This window comes from Lepidochelys kempii, chromosome 2 (assembly GCF_965140265.1).
Source record: "Lepidochelys kempii isolate rLepKem1 chromosome 2, rLepKem1.hap2, whole genome shotgun sequence".
NCBI lineage: Eukaryota > Metazoa > Chordata > Testudines > Cheloniidae > Lepidochelys > Lepidochelys kempii.
Window position 1 is genome coordinate 24,836,136 of NC_133257.1, and position 16,098 is coordinate 24,852,233.

At 41.2% G+C, this 16,098-nt stretch overlaps 1 protein-coding gene across 4 annotated transcripts in view; it reads right to left on the bottom strand.

Annotated features, from left to right (window-relative positions):
• COL14A1 (collagen type XIV alpha 1 chain) overlaps positions 1-16,098 on the bottom strand; it is a 175,469-nt gene that overhangs the window by 103,226 nt on the left and 56,145 nt on the right. For all 4 annotated transcript variants that reach the window (XM_073330233.1, XM_073330232.1, XM_073330231.1 and 1 more), the window contains exons 10-15: positions 14,702-14,853; positions 13,117-13,246; positions 9,686-9,831; positions 8,053-8,182; positions 4,959-5,098; positions 2,548-2,674 (exon numbers count right to left, since the gene is read on the bottom strand). In XM_073330233.1, coding sequence (XP_073186334.1) covers positions 2,548-2,674; positions 4,959-5,098; positions 8,053-8,182; positions 9,686-9,831; positions 13,117-13,246; positions 14,702-14,853 — 825 coding nt within the window. The remainder of the gene's footprint in view (positions 1-2,547; positions 2,675-4,958; positions 5,099-8,052; positions 8,183-9,685; positions 9,832-13,116; positions 13,247-14,701; positions 14,854-16,098) is intronic.

Here is a 16,098-nt window from a genome sequence, read left to right on the forward strand (position 1 = left end):
ATAAATAAATAAATAAATAAAAATCCCCACAGGAATGAGTCTCAGAGCTTGGATTGCCAGACGTAGGCTGGCGCTGGAGGGCTAAAAATAACCATGTCGACGTTCAGGCTCAGGCAGGCACCTGAGCTTTGAAACCCAGCCATCGGTGAGGGTCTCAGAGCCTAGGCCCCAGCCCAAGTGGGAATATGTACACTGCTATTTTTCACCCCGCAGTGTGAGTCCCCCCCAGCCGAGTCAGTTGACTCAGGCTCTCTGCTGTAAATCTTTTTTTTTTTTCTTGCTGTGTAGACATCTCTTAGTTAACAGTGCCAGCAACACTGGATTTTCTAGCCCTGTAACTTGATTCCTGATAGTACTACAGTTTAGGGGCCACATTTCTGCATCACAGCATGTGGAGAGAGCAGACAAATTGATGGAAGAGTAAAACCCTTCTACATCTTAAGTCATAAATGCAAATCCTGGATAGATTAATAAATGTCAGTCTGGTTCTAAACCTCCTTCTGAGATTTGAGGCTTGACTCATAAAACAAATGAGAGCTTATTACATGAGGTATGTATGTTCTTTGTGAATATAAAATGTGGTTATTTACTTTTGCAATTCGTTACATCCATACTTCCTGTGGGCAAATGGAAACACCTTCATGTTATGAATGCACAGGAATGGAGGGCATTCAGCACCCCTCCAAAACTGCTCAGCACCTCGCTGGATCAGGCCCTTTATCTTATTTTTAACAAGGGTGTCGCTATTTGGCAGCCTGGCCAGCAGGTGAAGCTTCCCCTGGGGGAGGCTAGCTCCCTAACCCGCCTCTTCTTCCTGTGGCCCTGCCCACACACCACCCCCGCTCAGCACCAGGCCCCGCCCCATCCCGCTCAGCCCTCCCACTGCCGTTCACTATATCCCTTCTCGCCTCCCCCCTCCTCCGCCAGGCTCCCACTGCCCGCCATGTCCCTCCTCTCCTCCACCCTGCTCCCCCACGGGGGTGGGGGTGTGAGGGGGTCTCGCAGGAAAGAAGGGACACGGTAAGCAACTCCAGAGAGGGAGGCATTGGAGGAGAGGAGGGACTCACCAGGCAGCGGTGGGGACTTCGGGGAAGGGGCAGAGCAGGGATGAGAAGAGGTGGAGCGAAGGCAGGGCCACCACAGCTTGGGCATCCAGCGGCGGGGCAGCAGTGGCTGTGCCAGGGAAGGCTTAGCCTCCCCTGGCCTATTATACCCACCGCCCATGCTGGGTAACTTGTGTAGGCCGAGTTCATTACACACACCAGCAGCTCCTTGCATCCCTCCATTTCACCTCACAAGCTCACTGTGTGCCACCCTCCCATCCCCCTCTATTTCAGGGACTCCCCGCAATCTCCTCCAATCTTCCCCGTATCAGAGGTTCTGTGTGCCCCCTCATTCCTCCCACTTCCCCGCATACCTAGGCTCCCCATTTTACCCACCTGCCATGGCAAAGGCTGTGTGTGCACCCATTTCTCTTCATCTGTCCCTTTTCCCTATGCCAGGGTCTTCCATTCTTACACACACAGGTTGCATGTGCATGCCAGGCACCATTTCCCCTGCCCCTCAGTTATTTTTTGCTTTGGAGATGAGTAGTTCAGGGTGTCAATATTTTAAACTCCATTGGGAGGAGGAGCAGTGGTGAGTGAGGGGTATTGTTATGCTAGACAGTAATGGGTGCCATCAACCAGTTATTTGATTTACAGACAGTTGCAGAGACACTTGAATCTGTGACTGTGCTAAACAGATGACAGGGCTTGACTATGCCTCCTCTTTTCCCTCCTTTTCGTTTTCTAATTTTCCCCAAAAATCAATAGAGTTCTGGCCACTGATGCCTAGAACATTCATTGAAATCTTGGAATTGACCTGATGTAGCATTCAAATGTTATAATGTTACACAAAGACATATGGAGAAATGCCATAAAAGTGAGTGCATGACCTGGCAAGCTCTGTCAAAAAATTATTTTACTACTTTACTAGAAATAAAGGATACAAAATATCGCTGCTCCTGCAACCTTTACATCCTTGGTCACCTGAGTATTTTAATGACGTCATGGATTACTCACATAAGCAAGGATTGCAGCTTTGGTCCCATAGTCAGGACATAATAAAGCTGAAGGACTAAAAAGTTTCTCATGAGAGAAGAATGCAGATGCTCATTTCCAGGGAATGAGTGCAAACTTCCAACTACTTTACACTGCTAGATGAGAGATTGCAAAACGAGTACTACATTGCAGATTCTGCAAAGAAATTTACAGGGTCTAAAAGAGCAAAGAAAAAGTTTAGTTCAGTAATTTTAGATTTACTAAGCCTTCCAGTCCTTAAATTTTTACTTTTTATAAACACCGAGTAATCTGACAGTGGAGATGCTATTTGCTACATTTTAGTGGTATAGTGCTCCCAAAACGAATAAAAAAGCAAAAACACCCCAATATTTTGTAATCATGGTTGGAAACTGTCACAGTTACTGGTCTTGCTTTCCAAAAAAGTAAGTGAATATCAAAGGTGTTCTTGGAAACTTAGACTTACTTGTAGTAAAGCTAGACTTACTTGTAGTAAAGCTGCCAGTCAGCGGCTCAGACTGTCCTTCATCATAGAGGGAAAAAATGGCAACAGTATATTCTGTAAGGGATGTCAGCCTTTTCAGGGTGTATGTTGAAACACGATCAGCTTCCACCTGCAGAATTAATAATTTGTAATAGATACTGTCATGTGCTAGGAATACAGGAAACAAAACCCCTTTACGTTATCAGTGCCTGCAAGTCGGCTGGCTACTAATGGATATGGACAGAGAATGCCATGCAATTATGAAAAGAGCCACGAATTATATAATTATATGCAACATTTACATTATGAATGAAGGTAAAATCCAGGTCATCAAAACCTATTAAAATTAGATAGTCTAGATTGTAGCAAACTGGAGGAAGGGAGAATTAGAGAAGCCACAAGTATAAAGACATTTCTGACATATGAGTATTTTATGTTTAATATTTGTCATAAAAAGATGTTCACAGGGTTGTTGTAGCCATGTTGGTCCCAGGATATTAAAGTTAAAAGGTAGGTGAGATAATATCTTTTATGGGACCAATTTCTGTTGGTGAGAGCTTGTCTCTTTCACCAACAGATGTTGGTCCTATAAAAGATGTTACCTCACAGACACACCCCTTCTCCCTCTAATAAAAAATGATGACAGTTTTCTTTGGTCTTCAGCCAGAGTACATTTAATGTGGCATTAAAGGAGGCATAAACCTCAGAAAGCTGCATAAGCTAGCTGTATATCAGGGCATTCAATGTCAAGTCAGATCAGGGCACAAAGAACAAGACACAAAACCAAAGCAAACTGGAAAAAATATGCGACCTATTTTATGAGCAAGAAAACTGAAGAATATATATCACCAACACATTACATATCAAGCTCTCACCATATAAAGTATGCATATTACACTACTATGTATCTGAGATGTTCACATACCATGGTGATGGTTTAGACAGACATTAAAAACCTCAGAGATGCCCAGATTATAAATCAACTACAGAATGGGATTAAGTGAAGCTTAATTTATTGACAAATGTTAAAAGACATGGAAAAACTACTTATAGCTTTTCCACCCATGAGGTACATTGTCTTCCAAACTTGGGGGTAACCTGTCTCAGTTTAATATGGATATTTATCCCATTTGTAAGAAAGAACTGACAACTCTTAATAGTCATAGCCACAGGCTAATGTCAGAGGCTTTTATACCATATTTTATTTGTACAGGATATGGTCTGTTTATATGATTGGCTCCATTTACTGCAACTATTTATTTAAACGTTTTTCATATATTTTGTCTGATTTTTGTATTATGATGTTTCATTCCATTTAGAGAGGCTGCTAATGGTGCATAGGCTGGTGAAAGCTATAAGGAAAGTTCTTCTAGTTACAATGCAGATGTCAGATTGATAAACTAAGTATTATAACTAAGGGAATGTCTACACTGCAATTCAAAACCCATGGCTGCCCCTGGGCCTGTTGATTCAGGCTCACTTTACAGGGTCCTAAAGCCTGGGCTCCAGACTGGGCCCGGAAGTCTACAGTGCAGTTAAACAGCCCTGCAGCCCATGTCCCATGAACCCGAGTCAGCTGGCATGGGCCAGCCCACGGGTATCTGACTGTAGTGTAGACATACCCTGAGAGTCCAAGTCTGAAATAGGTTGTTAAAGTCAAGTGATATCCTGCCTAAAGAAAACACTCATACCTATTCTGAGCCAAATCCTACTTCTGTTGGAAGTCAGTTTTTCCTCTTATATGTAACTATAGCAATAAAATTAACAAAACGTAGTAAAATCCCAGGCAGCCATGTTTTTGGGTAAATTTCTTTTAAAAATGAGCTTAAACTCAGAGCTCACAGAAGTCTGGGAGCTTCATTATCTGGTCTGATCCACAGTAGGTATTTTGGATACTGTCCACTTAGGTCAGGGGTTCTCAAACTGGGGGGTTGGGACCCCTCAGGGGGTTGTGAGATTATTACGTGGGGGTTCGCGAGCTGTCAGCCTCCACCTCAAACCCCGTTTTGCCTCCAGCATTTATAATAGCGTTAAACATAAAAAAGTGTTTTAAATTTATAAAGGGTGGGGGGTCGCACTCAGACGCTAGCTGTGTGAAAGGGGTCACCCGTACAAAAGTTTGAGAACCACTGACTTAGGTCAAAGGTTAGATCCTACAAACACTTACTTACCTGAATAGTTCCATTCACTTTACTATGAGCATAAGGAAGGAGTGCTCATGCAAGTAAGGTTTTGCAGGATCAGATCCCACATGGGTGTGACGCACTCTGAATACATTCCCTGTATTAAGCATAATGTTCCATGCACAGAGTTTGAAAATTACAAGTAAATCTTTTGTTACAGCTTGAAAGATCTGATTTGTTTACAGAAATTACACTTAAAAGTAAGACTATGGTACATTATTAACTGCTTACCTCATTGGTTTCTGTCCCATCAGTTTTAACATACATAATACGATAACCATTTACGTTTTCGGAAGCAGGATCCCATGTTATCCTAGAAGTGCTGTGTCCGATGTCTGAAAATCTCAAGTTCCTGGGTGGACTTAAAGGCACTTGAAAAATAAATAGTTACAGTCATGAAAATAGTTCTGTCTTTTATTTCATCCACTAAGCACATTCTCTCTTGACAATGAACATGAAACACTGTTTTAAAAGTGATAATATTAAGCAATATGACTGACAGTTTTGTTTCTATACCCTTTTCAGTTTAGACCACTAGTCAGGAAAGTACTTAAGCACATCTTGAAATTTAATAGCTGTGTAGTGCCATTGATTTCAATGGGACTGCATTTGTGGTTAAAGTTAAGTATGTGGTTAACTGCTTTGCTGAATCAGAGGCTAAAGCATTAGCAAGTATAAGTGCCATCATCACTGTTGAATATTGAAATTGAAAGAAATGGAAGTGGGGATCCTGCTTGCTGCTGGATAGCAGAGTTGGATTTATACCATACAACATTTTCCTCACCTGTGCGTTTGGATTTGTAAATTGATTTGTGTTAACTGTATCTGTGCTCCATGTGTTTGTTAGTGGAAATGGCACCTTTTAAATGATTATATGGTAGTTTCAAAAGTCATCTAATCAAGAAACAGACAATGCTGGGTGATGTTTATAGCTAACCACAAAGGGAATTGCAAGTGTTAAATGCAAATACACCGTAACAATTCATATATGGAGAATATTTGACCTCAAAATTCATTTTTCACATCTTTTTATGCTAGTGATGCTCAGTCAAATATTTGCAGAAAGTGAAAACAAAAGGATGGCAAACATGGTAAATTCAAATGAATATTAGTGAAAACATTTCCATTATTAGTTCAGCTTTAGTTAACACCAAACTTCATTCACAAATCCATTACGTTACCTTCATATTTTCCTAATCCACGTTCAGCAGAAGGGTAAATGCACACTGTATATGTTCACAGAATACTTAACTTATTGTGGAAGTTTCAGGACTGACAAAAACCAGTTTGTTTTTTAAAGACCTTAGCAAAGGGAAAAAGGTTTCTAAGATAAGAAGTTAAGTGAATTCAGGATGGTTTCTCTTCAGCATATAAGAAAGTTAGATGAAAGTTAGCCTTCCATAAGTCTAATGGAACATCTGACCAGAGATTTCTCCAGTTCTTGGGCAAAGGGAACTGACAAGATCGACAGAGCTGCTAGCTGTTCAACACTTATTACATTTGTCCCTGATTACATAGGCGATTCCTCTGTAGGCAAGATTACATATGAATGGAGTGTTCGCCAAGCAGTTAAGGCCTTCTTCCCGCTGTATACTGATCGGCTGGTGTAAAGGGGTGGAAGAGGGGACTATGCTACATATACAGTCACAGTCTGCTTCCTGGTTTCCCCTCCCCTGTGGGGGAGGGCGCGGGTACTGTCGCCCGTTTCTGGGTTCCATTCTGTCCCATGGGTAGAAGCTGTGCAGGGAGCAGGCATCCAGATCTATGCAGATCCAGTAAAGCAAGGAGAGAACAGAACCTGGACTGCCTGGCATTTACTGCCTATTAAAAACATGCTACCTATCATAAATGAGGGTGCTCTCCAACCCTTAGTTCTGCAGGAGGCTCCTCCTGCTCCTTTTTCCAAAAGGGGTTCTGTCCCGCACTAGGGCTACTGTTGCCTTCTCTCCCTCTCTCCTAGAGATAGCAGCGTTCAGCTGGAAGATGCTGTTCTTGGTGACGGGGAGCCCTCATCCGCCCATTGAACTTTGGCGGGTTCTGACCCTTGATTAGCAACTAAATACCAGCACTGGCCAAAGACCACCCTGGTGCTAGTACTGAGAGCTAGCAATACCTGTGGCTGAAAGAAAAAAGTAAGTGATAGGGTCAGAAAACAGAATGGGACCATGCACCCTGAAGCCCACATTTCAACAACCTGTTATAAATGTGATCTGTTGTAAACAGAAAAAACAGAAGGACCTACAGGAAGTTACCTGGGGGCACATGTGCTCTTTTTAATTCCATCAACCAATCTCCCACCTACAAAGGAGAAACAACAGTGGTCCAAGAACAGCCACCTGGCCTCTCACAGGTCCCTTCCTGGTGCCTCAAGTATTATTAATTCTGGATCTCTTTGGTTTGCAGTCCTCTGTTATGATCCAGGTGAACTTTACTCTCTTATCAGAGGGCTTCCCTACCTTCTCCATCTTCTCACTGCATTATTCCCTTACATCCCCAACCATCTGATGTCTTAATTTGCTGGGTTAGCTACCTGTTCTAGATTGTACAGTTGTCTGTGAAGAGCTATGTGCCCCAACGGTAATACGTAAATAATAACTAAGTATATTAATTGAAGAAGAAAAGTAAATAGCTGATACTAATAATGTCCTCACAGCAAACGAAGTCTAATCAGATCATTAATTTTCATTTTAAAAGGTGGCCAGTCAAAATCTGGTATCATGTGTCAGATTGAGAGCAACCCTTCCCAAGGGGAAAGCAAGACACTTCCCTTCCCACTTGTACAGCTGCACAAAGACTGCTCTCAATAGTGGTGCTTGTGAGCGAGGAAGAGCTGGTGCTACTCATTCCTGGACCCCCTGGGGAACAAGACGCTAAAAAGGGAGAGAGAAAAAAGGGAGGGAAAAGGCAGGGCAGCGCCACAAAACCACAAGGTAGTCCTAGGTAATAAAATAAAATAATAATATATGGCCAGCTTCTGCCACCCTCACTCATGCTGAGTAGTATCTTCCTGTGCAATTAGTTCCACTGAAATCAATAGCACAAGACACTACCCAAATAAGTAAAGGTATTAGAATCTGGTCTATGGAAAACATGCTCTTTTGTGGAGAATTATATACTGTACCTGGTCCTATAATATACAGTACTCTGTCTAAATTAAATAGCAGCAGCAGGAAACTGAACTCATCCAAACCATAATGCACAGTATGATCTCCTCTCAGTTACTCCTCTATACAGATTTTAAAATCTGAGATCTATTTTCATACATACAAAGACCTCCTGGAGTTTTATTACTGCTGTATAGTGAATACAGATGTGTCTGACCTACATGTTGTTTCTTGTCCTGTCAGGGGGTCACTAGCTTCTTCTCCAAACATCGCATAAACTGTGACTGTATATTCTGTGTTAGGCAATAATCCATCCAGTTCAATATCTGTCAAGGCCTCTCCAATTTTCATCTAAAGGTAATATGAATAATAGACACATTATTTCTAAACTAGCTCATGAGTGGAGAAAAACAAGCCAGGAGCATTTTTGTATAGGAGAAAAGTATATTCAATAGGGACAGAGCATATTTTTATAGAGCTGGTAAATGCAATAAAACTGAATAAAAGTAAAGGGCTACAATATGCCCATTTAGGCTCCAATTCAGCAGAGCACTTAACTTTCGGCACACAACTAATCCTTTGAGAGTCAATGGCACTATTCATGTGCTTAAAGTTAGGCATGTGCTCAAGTGCTTTGCTCAACAGGGGCTTCTGAGCACTGTAGTTAAACAGGAAATTGGTAGAGTCAAATCTTGCTCTGTGTTGACTCAAAGAAATTGATCAGCTGTACCTGAACACAGAACTTGGGCCAGTGAACAGTTTTGTTATTGCATAGAGCAATGAAATACCTAAAATTGTCTAAAAGACAAACACCCCAAGGAAATGCCTAACATGAAGGTGGAGAGGATATAAAGGTAACATAAGCAACAACACAATAGCCCTCTGTTGCAGCAGAACAAACAGCCCTCAACCTCTCTTCAATATGCATCTATGCCTAAGAGACTGTTGAATCTTTATACCAGCTCAGTGGAAACTAATGGCCTCCAAATGACTGCTGAAGTGAGAATATTGCAATGAGGGGAAAGGACTCTGCCTCATTAATCAGAAGTCTGTCTACAGGCTGAGGCTTGGTTTTGCTTTTTGCTATTTCAGGTGTATACCATTTTCCCCTTGAGCTCCTTCAGTAGGTGCCGCATTAACAGGGCTGATTTATTGATTGAAAGATCTTTTGACAGGGTGAGGCTCAGTTTTGCTGATGTCAGCTAGCTTTCAATGAGGCCCCATTTTCAAGAGGGCTACCTGATCATAGCTACTCATTCTGCAAAGAACACAAGTCTATTCGAGCTCTCAGTGGCTTCCTACACCCTTTCCAGAATGTTGCATGCATTTGCCTGCTGTCAGTGAGTCCTTATATAAAATACTCTTAATTTCATATACAGTCAATGGAGCATAAAACAATTTTAAATCTTAGCCCTAAGACTGCACTAACACTATATTAGTGTTAGATTTACTTTTTTAAAAGTCCAACTGTAAGCAAAAAGACTAAAACTTCATGATCTTCTAAATCCATTTTTCAGAAAGATCAAGTCATTTGTGTTTTGCTTTCTTTTTTTCCTGTGTTTGCATTTTTGCCTTCATGCTATGATAAAATATTGCCTCATGAGTCCAAGAGACTCCCTTTATCTCAGCTATAACTTGTGGCATTTCTTCTGTTCTAATGAGGACAAATTTGAAAGTACTGAAAATTAAAAATAACTACTTGGCATGCAGTTTGCATAGAAAGTCAGTAACATGTATGGTACTTTAAAAGCTAGGAAATAGACAAGATTTGAAGCTAAGGACCATCTGACATTTTGTTCTTTAAATGTTATGTTTTTGAATAGCTAGAATCCAAATGAAAGCTAAATACATCACCTCCTTTTCATCTGCTGCCAGTCCCTCTGTGAGGGGAGCATATAGGATCATATAACCAGTGGCACCCACTACTCCATTCCACTTTGCTCTCATGCTGCTCTGTGACACATCATACAATTGCAGATTTGATGCTGTAGGCAAAGCAACTGTGACAGAAAGAGGTACATGTTTTTCAATTGCATCTAAAAAAACTTGCTTAACATTTCATAAAATTTTGTTTGACTATCGGAAACACAAAGAAATCCAGCAGAGTAAACACTGGAAACACTGTTTGACGTAATAACAAAGAGCTATAAAAAGATCTCTGAATTAGAGAGCTGGGAAAAGGGCTTTGTCATCTATCCAAGTCCCCAGACAGGGTTGGGTTGTTCTTACAGAACATTTCTAGTATTTTGCCCCAGTCAGATTTTCAATCCTACAAGAGCAAAGACTTCTACCCTTTCCCTTGGGAGAATCCTCAACAGTTTAACAGATATAGTTGGACCAAACTGCTCCATGCACAGGTCCCACCCCACCTCTCTTCTAGATCTGCATGGGGGAGAGGATTGGCGGTGGAGAGTGAGTAGAGCCACCATTAGGGGTAAGCCACATAGGCAGCCACATGGGCACTGAATTTTTAGGGGGTAAATTCTGCCTGGCAATAACCTCTTCACCCCCGCAATGTGTGGGAGGCATGTTCACGGTGAGGGGACAAGGTCAAGAGGAGCAACAGAAGGCTGGACTGTGTTCTAACATGGGGTTGTGCCTAGGGTCCTGGGTTGCCTTAATTAGCCCTGCACATCAGTCAGGAGTGTGTGACTAAGTAGGCTGAACTAAGTCCTTAAAGGGGATGAACATGTTGACACATTAAATTATGGCGGTGCCATTGGAGCATAGAACTAATCTGGGTTTCTTTTTTAAAGAAAAGTTCCCTTTAACTTTTAAGAATAGCCCTCTATTTTGCCAGGTTTCAGAGTAATAGCCGTGTTAGTCTGTATTCGCAAAAAGAAAAGGAGTACTTGTGGCACCTTAGAGACTAACCAATTTATTTGAGCATAAGCTTTCGTGAGCTACAGCTCACTTCATCAGATGCATGCTGTGGAAAGTATAGAAGATCTTTTTATACACACAAAGCATGAAAAAATGGGTGTTTACCACTACAAAAGGTTTTCTCTCCCCCCACCCCACTCTCCTGCTGGTAATAGCTTATCTAAAGTGATCACTCTCCTTACAATGTGTATGATAATCAAGTTTGGCCATTTCCAGCAATGGCTCACATCTCTACTATTGCAACATCCTTCTCTCTGGCCTTGACAAATACAATCTTGCCCAGCTCATATCCATTCTAAATGCTGCTGCTAAGATCATTTTCCTAGCCTGTTGCTTTGACCATGTCATCCCTTTCTTTGACTCCCTCCACTGGCTCTACCTTTTCTATTGTATCAAACATAAGCTACTTGTCTTCACTTTCAAGGCCCTTCATGCCCTATCCTCACCCTCCCTACCATCTCTCAATCACTATCGAGCCATTGACTCCTGCCTCCAATTGGCCCATGACACCAGTCTTCATTGGCCACTTGTTAAGTTTTCAAACAAGCACTTTCATCCTTTCCCCCATGCTGCGCCTCATGCTTGGGAGGAGGTCCCCATAAACAACTGCAAAGCTACCTCATTATCCTTCCAAGCCCTCCTTAAAACTCTCCTTTCTGGTGATGCCTACAAAAAGTTTGATAACAGATAGGGTACTGGTGTGCTGGAACCATTGTCCATCATGAAGACCAATATTATCTCATTGCTTCCTTGTACTACCTTGTCTGTCCATTTCTGTCTGTTGTCTCTTGTTTTATACTTATCTGTAAGCTCTCTGGGGTAAGGACAATCTTTTTGTTCTGGGTTTGTACAGAACCTAGCACAATGGGGTCCTGGTCCATGACTAAGTTTCCTAGGTGCTCCAATAAAACAAGTAATAAATAATAAGGAGAGAGAGAGAGAAGGGGGACAAAAAGATGGGAAGAAGGAGAGAGCGCTTCTGCTACAATTTTCAAATTAAAATTAATTGCAAATGTAAAAACTTTAAGAGTATATTAGACAAAGTTAATCTGCAGCTGGGGTAGACACCCAATAATGCTGATAACTGAAAAAAATTACATTAAGAGGAAATTTGAAAGTAGCTAGAATAAATATAGGTATAAGAAATTTTCAAGAATTTCAAATAAATATACATTTGATAATTATTTTGCATTTTTCAAAGTGATTAAAAGATAGGCTCCTCTCTTACTTTTCTGTATTTTATGCATTTATGGCACTGAATATATTTATCTAAACAGCATACTACTGTAAGGTCATTTTTAATGTACTATATACACAAATATGATAGTTTTCACATTTGTGGTTAATTTTGTCAGTGTCACAAAAGGTAAAAAATGTAAAGTATAATTTTTCACAGATTTCAACTGGCATCGTGAAAAATACTTCCAAACTGCAAATATTTTATAACCTTCAGTGATTAATACTTACACATTTCAGACTGTTACTTATGACACTCAAAGATTTGTTTATATAACGCTTGCAGCCACACCACCTTGGGCTGTGATCTGATCGGATCTCAGAAAATAAGCAGGGCTGGGCTTAGTCAGAACTTGAATAGGTGACTTCAAAGGAATACCAGGTGCAACAGGAAATGATGCTATTGACTCAGTATGTGACACTCTTCCCGCTGAATCAGAAATTAACCTATTCCTAACAAGGTGTTATAGAACTACTTATTGAATACTTCACAGTGTTAAATGTAATTATCCTTACAACATCCCTGAGGTAGGGAAGTACAATTATCACAGATGGGAAACTGAGGCACAGAAAGTCAGAGTCACTTCCCAAGGAAATGTAGGCAGTCTGTGGGAGAGCAGGAAATTAAACACTTGTCTCTCCAGTCACAAACAGTCCCCTATCCACTGAACCTCCCATCATCACTTAAGGAACTAAGGCCAAAAAGTGGAAATAAGGCTGTATGCCAAAGCCATAAAGTTTAGATCCAGCTTCAGATCCAAACTGCTCCAAAGTCTAGGAGTGTTATGATTTAGAGCAGTGCTTCTCAAGCTATCTGAGGTGGGGGACCGGCAATTTTTTTTTCCAATGTGCACGCAGACTGGCAGCCGATGGCTCGCGGACCGGCATCGGTCCACGGACCACCACTTTGAGTAGCACTGATTTAGAGGCTTGGTTTGGCCCATTACAGAGAGAATGTAACTGGCTCAAAGTTTGGGAAAATTTGGACCCAAGTCTTTAGTTCAGGCCCAAATCTAATAAATAAATGTCGGACATTACTAATAAAAAGAGCTGAAGAGAAAAAAAGACTTGATTCTGCATCCCTTACTCACACTGAGCAGTGCCTAGTCACCCAGCGTTCAGTATTACTGAGTCAGGTCCATAACAAATTGAGTGAGGATACTTACGTGTAGTTTCACTACCACGGAGGCCCTCACTTGCAGCACTTATATATATAGCAAACACAGCTATCTGATATTCAGTTAGAGACATTAGGTTTTTCAGAACTGCTGTTGATACACTTCCATCCACCACTACCTGTTTGGGGAAAAATGCAATGAAATAAGTATAAAATAAATTAATTTTATTACTATTTAATCCATCTTATCAGTTTGTTTTATCTGTCGTATTTCTAAGACAGTCCTTGGCATGATACATAAATGTTAATCTATCTATGTTTAACAGGGCAAAAATGACATTTGTATCTTAGTATACAGTATAGTAGCCAGGAAACAGAATGGCAAAAATATGCATAACGAGGAGTCTTAAGGCAATACAAAGCAGCACTTTGGATCAAAGGAAATGTTAAAAATACAATTAACATAATGGAAATTAATGGACACTTTCTGATACATTTCAGAGTAGCAGCCGTGTTAGTCTGTATTCGCAAAAAGAAAAGGAGTACTTGTGGTACCTTAGAGACTCACCAATTTATTTGAGCATAAGCTTTCGTGAGCTACAGCTCACCTCATCGGATGCATCATGAAAGCTTAGGCTCAAATAAATTTGTTAGTCTCTGAGGTGTCACTTTCTGATATATTTATTATGTAATTCAAAATTTCATTATAGTACTGCATGCACATACCTGTGTACACACACACACACACCACGACAACAAAACCCCCAAAATAAAACAAAATATCTTCAAAAAATAAAACGCATTTAACCTCACCCTTTCATTATATTGCTTTTGTTGTCCTGTCTCCACTCTCCAACCCTTCCCATCCTGTCCTGAAAGTTGTCTGATTAAGTTGTAAACTTTTTCATGCAGTGTCCTTGTTTTCACACTACCTCCAAAGCACTTAGTGAACTGTTGGTGCCACACAAATAATAAATATCCATCTGGCCCCCGTACTGGTCAGTTTTAGCCAGATTCCCAACTCTACATCCGTGGGTTTTTTTAAAATAAGTTATGTTTCCAAAGCTCAAACTCTATCCCTTCTGCCCCTTTCTGGTCCTGCATCCTTTGAAATAGCATCATACAGAGTTGGTCCAACAAGGAAAGCTGATGTATAAATAAAAACACAGTTTACCTATTGGATTTTAGGTCCTATCCTTGAACAATGTAATCACAGACTGTGGTGCATGTTTACACAGCCTGTGGTAGCAAGCCTCCAAGCCTGAGTCAATGTACTTGGGTTCATGGACTCACGCTACCGAGCTAAAAATAGCAGTGTACACGTTGTGGCTTGAAATGGAGCTCAGGCTCTGAAGCGGGCCTCAGAGCCTGTGCTTCAGCCCAAGTTGCATTTTAAAGTTCTGTCTACACAGCTACTTTTAGTGCAATAGTGCAAGTCCCACCAGTCTGAGTCTGTCGACCTGGGCTCAGAGACTTGCTGTCACGGCCTACCACTGACTGTGTAGATGTACCCTTAAATGGAAGCAGCATCAGGCCTGTGATCAAGTGCTCTCATTCCCAACTGGTGAATTCTTTCTATTATGTCTACTAGAAGTTTTCACAATCATGTAACTGAAAATTTTCCCCTCCATTACCTCCTCTGGTTGGCCTCCTCTAGTGGGATAGTACACAACTCTGTATTTTTCCACCTTGCCAGGTGCATGGGTCCAGCTAACACGGAATCCTCTGGCTGTTACCTCAGATGTGACCAAATTAGTAGGAGCTCCAAGAGTGGCAACAAATGTTCCTATATATGAGATAATATAAAGAAATTATTTTTACTCCTGTAAAATAATGATTTGTTTTTGCTCTCATTGCTGAGTTCCCAAAGATCTCTCATCATTAGAAACTGAATTAATTGGAGAGGGCATGTTTATTTAGGCAGTTTTTAATATTAACTAACTAAATAATAAAAATAATAATACATATACAATTCTCAGTGGGACCAGGCCTCATTGGTTTAGGTGGAAAACTTTACATGCAGCACACACAAAGGTTTCAGCACAAATGCTATTACAACTGCAATGGTTCTCCCAAGCTTCCCTGGTTCCCTGGCCTTCCATGTATTCACTCCCTCCCCAGGTGCTTCCAAACACCCTCTCCCCAAGTTCCAGAATCAGCCAGGAATCTCCATAGCTGTGAACCTGCTAAAGAACTCAGTAAGAGAGCCCATCCCCTGTACTCCTTGGAAGGTCTGCAGGTGGGATGGTATCTGACAAGGCATCCTGGAGCTACACTCAGCAGACATTGCCCCCCCACACCCCTTGAGATACTTCACTGGTTCATGAGTCCTTTGATGGCCATGTCTTCCCCCCACATACAGACCATGGCCAGTCACAGATCCCTCTACCACCTGTGTAATTCTTAGGGGATCCAGAAGGAAAAGAGAAGCCTACTAATGCAATATCTTTTCAGAAGACAGCTTCAGATGCATGTGCAAAGTAACCTTCCTCAGTGAGGCACTCCATAAGCTTAGGGAAATGCATCTGGCATTTGCATCTGCTGCATACGATTTTAAAGGGTCACAGCTCAGCCAATTCAAATCAATTTCTCTGGAACATTTCTAAAGGTACTTTCTCAAGGAGGGCTATTTCTCTGATGAACTTCAACATTCTATTCCTAGCATTTTCAGCTGCTCAAAAGGTCCTAAGATTCAGCAGAATTTTTTTGTACTTCTAATTTTTCCATCCCCACAACCTTTCCTCATACTCCAAAATGCTGGGTTGGTTTTTTTTTGCTCAGAGATTAAAAAATAAAAATAAAAAAGTTCAACTTCATGTAGAGACCAAGCCTGGGAAACTTCAAATTGAAAGGTGAACATCTGGCAAAGTTATGAGACTAAGAAAACAAGGGATTAGAATGGAAACCAGAGCACAGCCTTAATTAGCTTTATTCCTTCTCTGATTCATCCCCAAACCTGTACACCGAAAAATACCCTCTTTTTACCTGTTCACTGGTGATAGCTACAGCAGAATGAATGCACTTAGTGTGT